We start from the raw sequence: 14,140 nt of genomic DNA on the forward strand, positions 1-14,140 counted from the left end.
AAAAAAACAAAAAAAAAAAAAACAAAATAAAAAAAAATAAAATAAAATAAAATAAAAATGAAACCAGAACACTTTTGCAATGATGGTGCTCTATAAAATGGTGCAACTCCTATGGAAAATAGCATAGTGGTACCTCAAAATAAATTAAAATAAAAATTGTATGATTTAGCACACCTCAGCATATGTCCAAATAATTGAAGGAAGAGTCTTAAAGAGATACTTGAACACCCTTGTACACCCATATTTATAGCATCAGTTTTCATAGCCAAATGACCAAATATGGATGAAAGGATAAACAAATATGACCTAGTCATTACATTTATTTGCTGTAATGGAAAGAAATCCCATTACATTGTATCCCATGTATGAAATGTTAGGCCATTATACTAAGTGAATTAGGCCAGTCACTAAAAGAAAAAATACTGTATAGGTTCTACTTATAAAAGCTACCAAAAATTAGTCATATTCATAGAAAAAAAAGGTAAAACTGCTGTTTACCAGGTCTGGGGGTAAGAAGAATAGAGACATATTGTGAAAGATGGTTTTTTTGTTTGTTTGTTTTTTAAAATGAAAAAGTTCTGGACATCCACTGCACCACAGTGTAGATACACTTAACACTCCCCAACTATCAACTTCAAAATGGTCATGATGCCAAACTTAATGTGTTTTTTATCACAGTAAAAAAAAAAAATCACTGTTCCAATTATTGCTGATCCAAAAGTAAAAAGACTTATAGTAACAAAATTAAATAGAAACATTAAGATAAAGAGGGAAAAAATACCGTTTCTTTCATCTGGATTTGATTGATTTTTATCTTGAAGAGTTTGTGTTTGAAATCCTCATTACAAAAGAATTTGTCACCATCTTCCACATCTTTGCCTTTAGGATTTTTGATGAGAACTCTAGCTCTGCCACAAGCTAATGACTGTAGAGTTCTTCTTAGTTCTCTATCCTCTGAAGGAGAAAAAAATGTTTAGAACTTTTTTAAATCACAGATTTAAACAATTACAACCAATACTTACCTAGTCCAGTAGCCACCTTAATTTCTTCTAAGCTGAACTGATCTCCTTCGTTAAACATCAACAGCACCAATGCTTGGAAAAGGGTCACCTGAAGTTCTTTTTTGCCCTGTTAGAAGCAATATTATATTAACTTATAGAAAAAAGCACTGTATTAATGACTCAGGATTTTAGCTGCATAAAATACTCTATTTGCCATATTTAAAACAGTAATATAATTTGAAAGATAAGTCCTGTGGAAATCAAAATAGAGCTAAAAGTAGGTGAATATTACTAGAAAATAATAAAATTCACTATTTCCCACAAATAAAACACACTTTCCACCTTAAGAGTCACAACACATTGGATATCAAAAAAAACAGAAAAATATTTGTCTAATTTTCTATTCATCAACAAGTATTCACATTAACATAACCCTGGCTAATTAATTTCCCAATTTTGTCTTTCAGTTACAATGCCCTGATAGTAATTATGAAGATTACAAAATTGTACTCCTATTTTAGACCATTCAAAACATTAAATTGAAATCAATTACATACTCAAACATGAGACTTGAAGCTTTAAACATAAGGGAAAAAACCCTTTGACACTGGTCCTGACAACAACTTTTTGGCTACGATACCAAAAAATAAATAAGCAAATGGGACTGCATTATAGAAGTTTTATACACAGGAAAGAAAATACAAGAAATTTATTCATAGTTCATTTCAACAAAATGAAATGCATCCAACAGGATGGAAGTAAATATTTGCAAACCACCTATCTGATAAGAAATAACTCCCGATGTCTGAGTACACATACTCAACAGGAAACAAACAAACAAACAAACAAACAGCCAAAATAAAAGCTAGTTAAAAATAGGTAAAGGGGAAGCCTGGGTTGATCAAGTCAATCAAGTGTCTGCATTCAGCTCAGGTCATAATGCCAGGGTCCTGGGATCTAGCCTTGCATCAGGTTCCCTGCTTCTCCCCTTCTGTCTGCCACTCCCCTTTGCTTGTTCTCTCTCAAATAAATAAATAAAATCTTAAAAAAAAGAAAAAAAGGACCTCAGTAATCATTTCTTTTTCCAAAGAAGACACACAAATGGCCGAAAACAACATGAAAAGGTGTTCAATATCATTAGTCATTAGGGAAACTGAAAACAAAACCAAAATGGAAGTTTCTCATAAAATTAAAGACAGAACTATCATATAATACAGCAGTTCCAGTTCTGGGTTTCTATTTGAAATAAAGTAAATTGCTGTGTCAAAGAAATATGTGCACCCCCCCTTCCATGTTCTTTGCAGCACTATTTACAGCAGCCATGAAGCAGAAACAAACCGTGTCTATGAAGAGAATAATGGATAAAGAAAATGTGACAGATTAAATTGATACACAAATAAGATAGTTATATAGAAATATAAATACAGTGTTTGCATATATTAGTTACACAGACATAGACGCAATGGAATACTGATTATCAAAAAAAAAAAAAAAAAAGGAAGAAAATCCTACATTTCTGATGATGATGATGGACCTGGAGAGCATGAGGGTTAAGTGAAAAAAGTAACAGAAAGTCAAGTACTGTATGATCTCATAATGTTTTCCAGTGTTATACCAATATACATTCCCATCAATCTCTCAGAGCATGTTCAGTGCCCAACTAACATCTCAATGAGAAACCCCACTGCCCCAACAGTGCCAACAGCTGACCTGTTCAGTTGCCTTAGCTGAGCTGCCTGGGAGAGGTCTTTCCCTGACAAAACCAACCTGTAAAGTTGAAAAGAAGGAATTTCCTATTCAAATGTGTAGATAACAACTCAAGGAATCAAGGATTCAAGTGAACTTGCCTACCTGCCAAATGATAATAACAAGGAAATAAACTGTCAACCAAGAATGCTACTTCTAGGAAGATTATTCCTTATAAATAAAGATGGCATAGATCTTCCCAAACAAAAGCAGATGGAGTTCATCACCACTAGACCTGCCTTACGTGAAATGCTACAGGGCAATGTTGAATCTGAAATAAAACCATGCTAATTAACATCATAAAAAGATATGAATTTATGAAATGCACCTATAATAGGAAATCTAATATTTTAATGATGGTGCATAATTTAAAGTTCTAATTTAAGGGGTCGCTGGGGTGGCTCAGTTAGGCAATTTTAAATACAGATGCAGCCAACATTTAGTTAGAAGCACCTAACAATGTAAAGCAAACAAACAACTAAAAGGAGAAAATTAAGCAGTGACAAGATAATAGTTAAGGATTTTCATGCACCATTCTCAAAAAAAGACTGTTTGTCCATATACAAAATCAGTTAGGGAATAGATCTGAAAAATACTATAGACTGAAGCACACAAAAACCCTTTTGTAGGACAGATCGCATATGCCATATAAATAACTTAAAAATACAGTATGACAGAAATTGTATCAAGTCTCTTTTCTGACCACAATTGTATGAAATTAGAAATCAGGAACAGAAGGGAAATTCACAAATACATGGAAATTACATGACACAAACCTGAATAACTAATGAATCAAAGAAGATTTTTAAAATATTCTTAATTACTTGAAACAAATGACAGTGGAAATAAACATAGCAAAACTGATGGGGTATAGCAAAAGAAGCAGTTAGAGGGAACATTTTAATGGCAATAAATGTTTACATTAAGAAAGAAGTATTTTCTCAAGTTAACCTAATTTTACACCAGAAGGAACTAGAGAAACAAAAACAAACTAAGCCCAAGTTAGCAGGAGGAAGTAACTTACATCAGAGCAGAAACACATGAAAAATAATAGGAAACAAAATTACAGTAAGAAAACTAAAAGTTGGCCCTTTGAAAAATAGGTTTGACAGACCTTTACACAGACTAATCAAGAAAAAGGACACAAATAAAATTAAAATGAAAGACAAGACTATAATAGAAACTACAGAAATTCAAAAAATCAGAAGAGACTACTATAAACAATTCTACACCAAAACGTTAGATGACCTTGAAGAAATAACTGAATTTCTAAAAATATACAACTTACCATCATAGAAACATAAAGAAATTAAAAACAAACAAACAAACCTGAACATAGCAATTAGGAGCAAGGAGACTGAAGAGATAATCAAAAACCTTTCCACAAAGAAAAACCCAGAACATAGTAACTTCAACTGGGGGAAACTATTTATAGAAGGATACCAACTCTTCTCAAACCCTTTGAAAGAACTGAAGATGAGGAAACACTACACACCTCACTTTAGTAGGCTAGCATTACTAAACTTATAATACCAATTCAGATAAGGACATCACAAGAAAACACCAATAGCCCTTGAATATATGTGCATAAATTCTCAGCTAAATACTAGGTAATTGAATTTAACAGACCCTTCAAAAAATTTCCTACCATGCTGAAATGGGATGCATCCCTGCGATACAAAGATGAGTCAAGAAATGCAAATCAATCAATGTGAGATATCACATTAACAGAATGAAAAATGCAAATCATCTCAAATGATCTCAGCAGTTGCAGGAAAAGGACTTGGAAATAGTTAATGTGAATTCATGACAAAAACTCTCAACAAAGTGAGACAATGAAGGCCTTGAAATAATGAAGGCCACAAATGACAAGCCGACAGCCAACATTCAACAGCAGATGTTAGAATATAGTCTTAACTCAATGGTTTCAATAGCAGGCTTATCATATTTTTATTTTCTCCACTTATTTCCCACCAATTTTCTTTTCTTTTGGCTTCAAACTTAGATATCTACATTCCTCCAACATTAAGCCCTCTACTTCTTATCAGTATCTTTAGTCTTTTCCATTACCCTGAATTCCCTGTTTTCCAATTATCCCCTATCTTCTAATAAACATTAGAAGATAGGGGATAATTGTTTTCCTGAGGAGTTTAGACTTTGGTCCATTGACAGGAATGGATCCAGCTTTTGTGGAATCCAAATCTTCCACAATTTGTAGACCACCCTCTATTAAAATAATGAAATTAGAAATATAAAGTAACATGCTAAGTAAGTATATACAGAAAATGAGAAATAAATTATGTTTTTCACTGAAAAATAAGATACTGTAATTGTGTTATCAATGTTACAACTGAGTACAACTTTATGATTTGCAGTCACAGCTAACTATTGATTAAATCTGTTATTGAATGTTTTTAACTGTGTTTTTATTGGTTTTCTCCATGTACATATGCATCATCACGTTTTTAAGAAAGGTGTTATTCCCTTGATAAAATGTCTATACTACCCAGAGCAATCTGTACTTTCAATGCCATCTCCATCAAAATTCCACCGGGATTTTTCAAAGTGCTGGGACAAAAAATCCTAAAATTGTACAGAACCAGAAAAGACCCCAAATAGCTAAGGAAATGTTGAAAAAGAAAAAAAACAAAACTGGGGGCATTATGTTGCCTGATTTCAAGGTTTACTACAAAGCTGTGATCAACAGACAGCATGGTACTGGCACAAAAACAGACACACAGACCAGTAGAACAGAGTAGAGTGCCCAGCTATGGACCCTCAACTCTATGGTCAACCAATCTTTGACAAAGCAGGACAAAATACCCAGTGGAAAAAAGAGAGTCTCTTCAATAAATGGTCCTGGAAAAATTGGGCAGCTTTGTGTAGAAAAATGAAACTCGACCACTCCTTTACACCATACAGAAAGATAAACTTGAAAGGGATAAAAGACCTCAACATGAGGCAAGAATCTATCAAAATCCCAGAGGAGAACATTAACCTCTTTGACATCAGCCACAGAAACTTCTTTCAACGTGTGTCTCCAAAGGCAAAGGAAAAAAAAGTGAAAATGAGCTTTCTGGACTTCATCAAGATCAAAAGTTTCTGCACAGCAAACAGTCAACAAAACAAAGAGGCAACCCACACAATGGGAGAAGATATTCACAAATAACACTACAGACAAAGAGCTGATATCCAAGATCTATATAGAACTCCGCAAACTCAACACTCAAAAAACAGATAATCTTCTCAAAAAAAAAAAAAAAAAAAAAAAAGGCAGAAGACACTCTTACACTACTGGTGGGAATGCAAGTTGCTGCAGCTGCAATTTTTTGGTCCCAGCTGGAAAAGAGTATGGAGATTCCTTAGGAAATTAAAAATAGAGCTGCCCTACGATCCTGCAATTGCACTACTGGGTATTTAACCCAAAGATATAGATGCAGGGAAAAGAAGGGCCATCTGTACCCCAACATCAATAGCAGCAATGGCCACAATCACCAAACTGTGGGAAGAACCAAGATGCCCTTCAACAGACAAATGGATAAAGACGAAATGATTCAAAACAAACAAAACAAAACAACAAAACAAAACAAAAACCCAAAATACAAAAAAAAAAGGAGAAAAAGATATGGTCCATATATACAATATAATACTACACTTGCCTCATAAAGGATGAATACCCAACTTTTGCATCAACATGGACAGGACTGGAGGATATTATGCTGAGTGAAATAAGTCAAGGAGAGAGTCAATTATTGTATGGTTTCACTTACTTGTGGAGCGTAAGGAATAACATGGAGGACATTAGCAGAAGGAAAGGATAAGTGAATTGGGGGAAATCCAAAGGGGAGATGAACCACAAGAGACTGTGGACTCTGAGAAACAAACTGAGGGTTTGGGAGGGGAGGGAGGTGGGAAGTTAGGCGAGACTGGTGGTGGGTATTAAGGAGGGCACGTGCTGCATGTAGCACTGGGCGTGGTGCATAAACTATGAATCTTGGAACACTGAAAAAATAAAATGAAGGAAAAGGTGTTATTTCCTTTCAATGGCTTCAAATAAAGCAGTATACAGTCATAACTTTTTAATACCCTATAATTTTTCATATTGTCCTGAATACAGATAAGAGGTTTCTAGGGAGAAGGATATATTAATTATTAATTCCAGCAAAAACTGCACTAGTTTCCTTTTATCCCAACCCATGCTCATTCTTGGATAAAACTTTGAAAATAGTACTGGGGTATGTGCATGAATATGGAACCCAGGAACTATGAATCTGAGAACTTATGTATACAACATTCTTTACCCTACATCAAGACAGAAAAAGAAACAATTGCTTCCCAATGAAAATTACTTTTCATTGATAATTGTATTTGGGAGAAGAGTAAGAATCCAAAATCTTAACAATTTTGGAACATCATGGTATTCCCAGGCTAAATCCCTCCTTCTGAAACATGAAACATGACTCTACAGAAGTAATACATTACTATGTAATCCAGCATCTTTTAAGTTTCAAGCCTTGTTCTTTGACCTTTTCTTAGTGAAATTTGTTCAAAAAGGTCTAACCATGCAGAATATCTATATTTTCTCTATAGTAAATTAATTTATTTCATCTTTTATAAGGCAACTCTTCTAACATACTCTGAATATCTGCTCGCTAAGGATTCCCTTCAACTCTTTCCCAAGTTGATGTCAATTCCTGTACCGTGAGATCCTATGGTTTACTCGCTCATTTTGATGCAGCACATTTCCTAAAGTTTCCAGAGAGACAATAAATGGGAATTATATTTGTATGATTTTTTGTGCATCCTATGTGACAATTTCATGTATATACTGAATAATTATTTTGTTAGCACATAAATTGCACTTAGAAATCATTTTCTCTGAGACAGCAGAAGACACTTGTTTCCTGTCACATACCTATGAGTTTTAGTTTCTCATTCTCTCAGGCTTTCAATTTTTTTGCTTCTCTTCCTTATCTTAGATTCCATCATGATAAACTTTGATGGGATCTATTTTATATTTTTCAATCAAATTCTCACAGGAAGTCTTTGCAAGGTATAAATTCACATTTAATTCTGAACATTTTTATCAAATTATTTCTCTGATAAATCTTTATTTCAAACACTTCATTTTCTCTATTCTTGTTTTCTCCTATGAAATGCCCCTTGGTCAGGGTTTCTAACTTCGCATCTTTTAATCCTATTTAAAAAGAAAGTCATGCTCTTTAATATGCATAACTTGATTTCATCTTATAAAACCAGATCAAAATGTTGTAAAAAGGCAGTATGAGAAAAATTCCAGAAAAAAAGTCATTGAAAACTAACAATAATGAACTGTAATGAAAATATCCTTAGGAAATTTCTATAGGAAATAAATGTTATTTACAATATTACAAGCAGCATGAAAATAGGCTCTAGAACTTCTAGTCTCCATGTTGCTTTTAGAATCTTATTGTATATTATTCATATTCTTTTTTTTTTCAGTTGAACTTAGAAGAACATTAAAGGTTTACTCCCTAACATAGCTCTCAAATTTGACTAAGATTACATGAACATACAAAGTAATTAATAGGAGCTGATTTTTTTACATCATTAGAATATGATGAAAAGTGTTCCACAATGATGAAAGGTATTTCCCTAGTAAAGACTCCATTATGTGTAATTTGCTAGATAAGGAAATATATATATGTACATTTTTACTGGGAGAAAAGTAACTCTTCTGAAAATATAATGTATTTGCAAAATTTTAAAGTAAATATACATGTGGAATTCAGGTGGAACATGGGGTTTTTTAAAATTTTTTATTTTTTCAGTGTAACAGTATTCATTGTTTTTGCACCACACCCAGTGCTCCATGCAATCCATGCCCTCTACAATACCCATCACCTGGAACATGGGATTTTTATGGCCTTGAAACTATTCAGTGTAATACATGTCATAATGCCTTGTCCAAACCCTTAAAGTGCAACACAGCACCCTTGAGCACTAATATAATGTATGGATTTTGGAAGATAATGATGTGCCAATGGAGAATTACCAAATGTAATATATGTACCATTTTGATGTGGGCTGTAGATCATGGGAGACCGTAATTTCTGTTCAGTTTTGCTATGAATCTTATGCTACCTGATAAAAACAATATGTGTACATTTTAATTTAGAATTGTTTTTATGAAAGGAAAACCTGTTTTGAAAATATGTTGCTTTCTCAAAAATTTAAAGCAAAAACATACAAGTCCCAGCAGCAAGAAGACTGTTCCTGTCCAACTCAATCTGGTATTATCAGCATATAAAATACTCAGGAAAATATTACATCTTTCTTGATTCCCTTTCTAAACATACTACAAACGTTACTATTCGTTATTAGTTTTTTTTTCCCATGTGATGAAATTTGATATATTAAAAAGGAGGACACCTGGGTGGGTCAGTTACATAAGGATCTGCCTTTGGCTCAAGCCATGATCCCAGAGTACTGGATCGAGTCCCACATCAGGCTCTTTGCACAGCACGGTGTGTGCTTCTCCCTCTACCTCTGCTGCTCTCCCTGCTTGTGCTCTCTGTCAAATAAGTAAAAATCTTAAAAAATATTAAGAAGAATCACAAGGGAGAGTAATTAAAAATTGTATCTCCTATATTAACTTGTACACTCATAATGAATCCACAGGGGCATAAAAATAAGTGTGACATGAACATTAGTGATTTCCAAAATTAGTAAAATTGGAAAACAGAAAACAACATGGCTGGATACAAAGTTCTTTATTCATTTTAGCCTTCTGAAGTGAAAGGATTATGATTAAATTTGTCATTTTTAATCATATCTCTGTACTATCTGACATGTTCTCATAGGCATAAACTGTTTTTTCTTGTGTGTAAGCACCAAGCATAATAACAGATTCCTATATATACATGAAAAAATTAGTTGTGATTATCCATCCTTCAAAAATATTAAATATTTAGATGTAACCTGAGCATTTACATCATCTGGATCCAACTTGACCTTCAGAGATCAAGAGAATCTCACATTACCCTGAGCAATTTAAGAATCTGACTGCTGTCACTCCTGGAATGTAAACTTCACCTCCACCCCCATTCTCGGGTCAAATATGAGTTATTACCCTCCTGTCAGGCCTTCCCTAAACTGGCAGAGGCAGAATTAAAAACAAAGCCTGTCTTCTCATCCCTTAATACTTTGATCACTAAGCCACTCATTTCATACACTTAAGGAATGGGTTTGGTCTCTTTTTTAAAGGCTGAGAGGAACATGTTGGACATATTTATCTATGGATTGTCAATGCCATGATTTCTATGAAAAGACAAAAAGTGTCATTAGGAAAGTGCTTTGGTGGATAGACATATGACTTCTTGTGACTTCTGTAACAACTTACCACAAACAGTGGCTCAAAGTGACCTAAATGTACATTCTCTCATAGTTCTGAAAGTCAGAAATTCACATGAGTATCACTGGGCAAGAATCAAGGTTGTGGCAGGGCTGTACTGTCTTCAGAGGGTTTATACTATCTTCTAGCCTCCAGTTCCATCTTCACATCCACTCTCTGTTCTCCTTGTGTGTGTGTGTGTGTGTGTGTGTGTGTGTGTGTGTGTGTATGTGTTTGGCAGTGGGGACTGCCTGATGTGGGACTCGATCCAGTACTCTGGGATCATGGCTTGAGCCAAAGGCAGATCCTTATGTGACTGACCCACCCAGGTGTCCTCCTTTTTAATATATCAAATTTCATCACATGGGGGAAAAAAAAACTAACTAACTAACTAACTAACTAACTAATATGGAACTCCCAAGGGGATGAAGGAGGTATTGTTGGGGGGGGGGTGTTTATGTGTGTAAGCTTCCCGAGCCTCTCTGATAACGAAAGTTCATATGGCATTTAAAACCCAGTCAGATCACCCAGGATGACTTCCTTCATCTAAAGGTCTCTCATAACATCTGCAAAGATGATTTTCATGTAAAGAAACATTATAATTCCAGACAAGAGGAAACTGATGATCTTGAGGGCCAAATTTTCAACGTACCACCGAGAACTGGAGTTAAAGGTACTGGATAAGAAGACAGAGTTGGTCAACTCCTTTGCCATCATTTCAGAAGTTCAGACAATGAATCACACTGGACACACAAGCAATTCATTGCCTATTTTGTACAAAATAATTTCCTAATCCTAGGCATCCATTAGTGCTGGTCTTTCTTATTTTCCTTTAATCTTGAGAGATACTTTCAATAAACACTTCATGCAACTATTTCATGACTCAATTTCACACTGTGGTGATTACACTCAGTGCGTAATTCTATCAGCCTTGTAAGGCCAGAGAGATAAATGGCCAGGGCTCTAATGATGACTGATGTGATTTTGAGACATCAGAGAGCAAAGGCTCACAGAGATCCAAATGTAGACAAATGCATGTATGTGCATTTATAATTGCACGTAATGTTTTAAAAATTGATTTATACAACAATGACTCATAGGTCAACATATTCAAAATTCAAATACTCCATCAAGTGTTTTGATGACTTTTACATAATAAAGTACATATTAAAATAATTATTTATCAAGGTAAAATTTTTATAATTTAAAAGTAAAAGTAAACACTATCGTTCAAAATTATTTGCTTGCCTTTTTAAATTCAGCTTTAAGAACACAGTGTCCAAGAGTTGACTGCCACTGAAGCTTCCTGCCACTGTGTTTGCTTAAGTAGAAATTTTTGAAATTTTCCTGAAGTTTTTCCATCTGGAGGAAAGAAGTAAAGAAACACTGATAAACTATATGCAAGTAAAGTCACAGTTGTAGCCCTAGACTGTTATATTTACAATTATATATTACCACCACACACAGAACTATATAAGGGACTTCTGTGGGGAAAAGACCAGGTGAGGAAAAAGGGAGTCCTCACCCCCCAAGATCAACAAATGCAAAGGATCTCGAGGCACTTAATTGTGAAACTGATAATCATAACTTTAGACAAGAGCTTCTGAGGGCAGCTAGCGGGGTGAAGGAAGGTCCATCAGAATAACATCAGACCTGTCCTGTCCACAGAATCCTGACAAGCCAGGAAGTGCTGGCAAGATATATTCAGAGCACTAAATGAGAAGAATCTGCAGCCAAGAATACCTTACCCAGCGAGGCTGACATTCAAAATGGATGGACAGATAAAGAGCTTCCAGGACTGGCAAAGTTTAAAAGAATATGTGACCACCAAGATGGCACTACAAGAAATATAAAGGGGGGGGTCATCTCCTATAAAATAAGAAAGAACTGAAGAGTGACACAGAACAGAAATTTAGAGACAATCTATAGAAACAAGGACTTCACAGGTAAGACAATGTCAATAAAAACGTATCTTTCAATAATCACTCTCAACGTGAACACCCTGAACACTCCCATAAAATGGCATAGGGTAACAGATTAGATAAAATGACAGGACCCACCTACATGCTGTCTACAAGAGACCCATTTGGAAACTAGGGATACATCCAGACTGAAAATGAAGGGATGGAGAAGCATCTTTCATGCCAACAGGCCTCAAAAGAGAGCTGGGGTAGCGATTCTCATATCAGCTAAATTAGATTTTAAACTAAGACTGTAGTCAGAGATACAGAAGGACACTACATGATTATTAAAGTGTATCCACCAAGAAGATCCAACAATTGTAAAAATTTATGCCCCCAATATGGGAGCAGTCAACTACATAAGCCAACTGTTAATCAAGATAAAGAGTCATATTGATATGAATAAATAATAGGAGATCACATTAATATGAATACATTAATTGTAGGGGCTCTTAATACGCCACTCTCAGTAACAGACAGATCATCCAGGCAGAAAATCAATAAAGAAACAAGAGCTTTGAATGACACATTGGACCAGATGGACCTCATAGATATATACAGAACATTCCACCCTAAAACAACAGAATAATCATTCTTCTCAGGTGCTCATGGAACTTTCTCCAGAACAGACCACATACTGGGTCACAAAACAAGGGTAAACTGATAACAAAAGATTGTCATCATTCCCTGTATATTCTCAGACCACAGTGCTTTGAAACTGGAACTCAACTACAAGAAACAGTTTGGAAGGAATTTACACACTTGGAAGCTAAAGAGTACCCTGCTTAAGAATGTTTAGATCAACCAGGAATTCAAAGTAGAACTTAAACAATTCATGGAGACCAATGAGAATAAAGATACACTGGTCCAAAACATATGGGATATGGCAATGGTGGTCCTAAGTTATCCCAACTTCACTTAAAAAAAAAATCCCAAATACAACAGCTCCCTTTCCACTTAAAGAACTGGAAAATGAAAAACAAATTAAACCAACCCCACACACAGGAAGGGAGATAATCAAGATTAGAGCAGAGATCATTGATCAAAGACACAAATGAAGTGAACAGAAGGGTAATCTGCACCCCAGTGTTCATAACAGCAATGGGCACAGTCACCAAACTGTGGAAAGCGCCAAGGTGCCCTTCAACAGATGAATGGATAAAGAAGAGATTGATCTATATATACAATGAAATACTACCCCTACATCAGAAAGGATGAATCTCCAACTTTTGTATCAACATGGATGGGACTGGAGGAGATAATGCTGAGTGAAATAAGTCCAACAAGGAGAGTGAATCAATTATGATATTGTTCACTTACTTGTGGAGCATATGGAATAAGACAGAGGACATTGGGATTTAGAGAGGAGAAGGGAGTTGGGGGAAATCGGAGTGGGAAACGAACCATGAGAGACTCTGGTCTCTGAGAATCAAACTGAGGGTTTTGGAGGGGAGGTGGTTGGGGAGCTGGGTGAGCTTGATGGCTGGTAGTAAGGAGGGCACATAATGCATTGAGCACTTGGTGTGCTGCATAAACAATGAATCTTGGAACATTGAAAAAAAATTAAGTAAAAAAAAGAAAAATTGAGTTCTGAAACAAGAAAAATGTAATTTTTCTTCTAGTTCAATACAGTATGTTCAATAATTTACATGTGCTCCTGAGGAAACCCACCAACATGGCAATATAATTACAAAAATTAAATACATGCAGAAAGACAGTAAAGATAATAGAAATCGAGTTGCCAGTATTAGTAAAAGGAACAACAAAGAGACAATGGGTAATTGACTTAGCAGAGAAGAGAAAGCTAAAACCAAGGCTGCAAGCTGTAAATGGGTGGCACCTGGAGGCAAGTCTCCATGCTTACTAAGTGCAACAATGAGTAAAACAATGTGATTACTTTTTCCATCATATGTTTATGTGATACATGAAGAAATAGTTTGTATTAAAACACGGTAAGAAAAATATATGCCAAAACCAGTAAATGCACAGACTAAAACAAAGGAAGACAGGTTGGTATATTTAAAATCTACCTCTGACTATATACTAAGACTGTTTAAACT

The 14,140-nt window shown here is 35.0% G+C and overlaps 1 protein-coding gene across 1 annotated transcript in view; it reads right to left on the bottom strand.

Annotated features, from left to right (window-relative positions):
• LOC111140069 (cullin-4B-like) overlaps positions 1-14,140 on the bottom strand; it is a 124,611-nt gene that overhangs the window by 27,747 nt on the left and 82,724 nt on the right. Inside the window, exons 17-19 of the mRNA XM_022492450.1 lie at positions 11,368-11,481; positions 1,023-1,128; positions 782-954 (exon numbers count right to left, since the gene is read on the bottom strand). Of these exons, the coding sequence (XP_022348158.1) occupies positions 782-954; positions 1,023-1,128; positions 11,368-11,481 (393 nt within the window). The remainder of the gene's footprint in view (positions 1-781; positions 955-1,022; positions 1,129-11,367; positions 11,482-14,140) is intronic.

This window comes from Enhydra lutris, unplaced genomic scaffold, assembly GCF_002288905.1.
Source record: "Enhydra lutris kenyoni isolate GAN:26980312 unplaced genomic scaffold, ASM228890v2 scaffoldscaffold148, whole genome shotgun sequence".
Taxonomy (NCBI): Eukaryota; Metazoa; Chordata; class Mammalia; order Carnivora; family Mustelidae; genus Enhydra; species Enhydra lutris.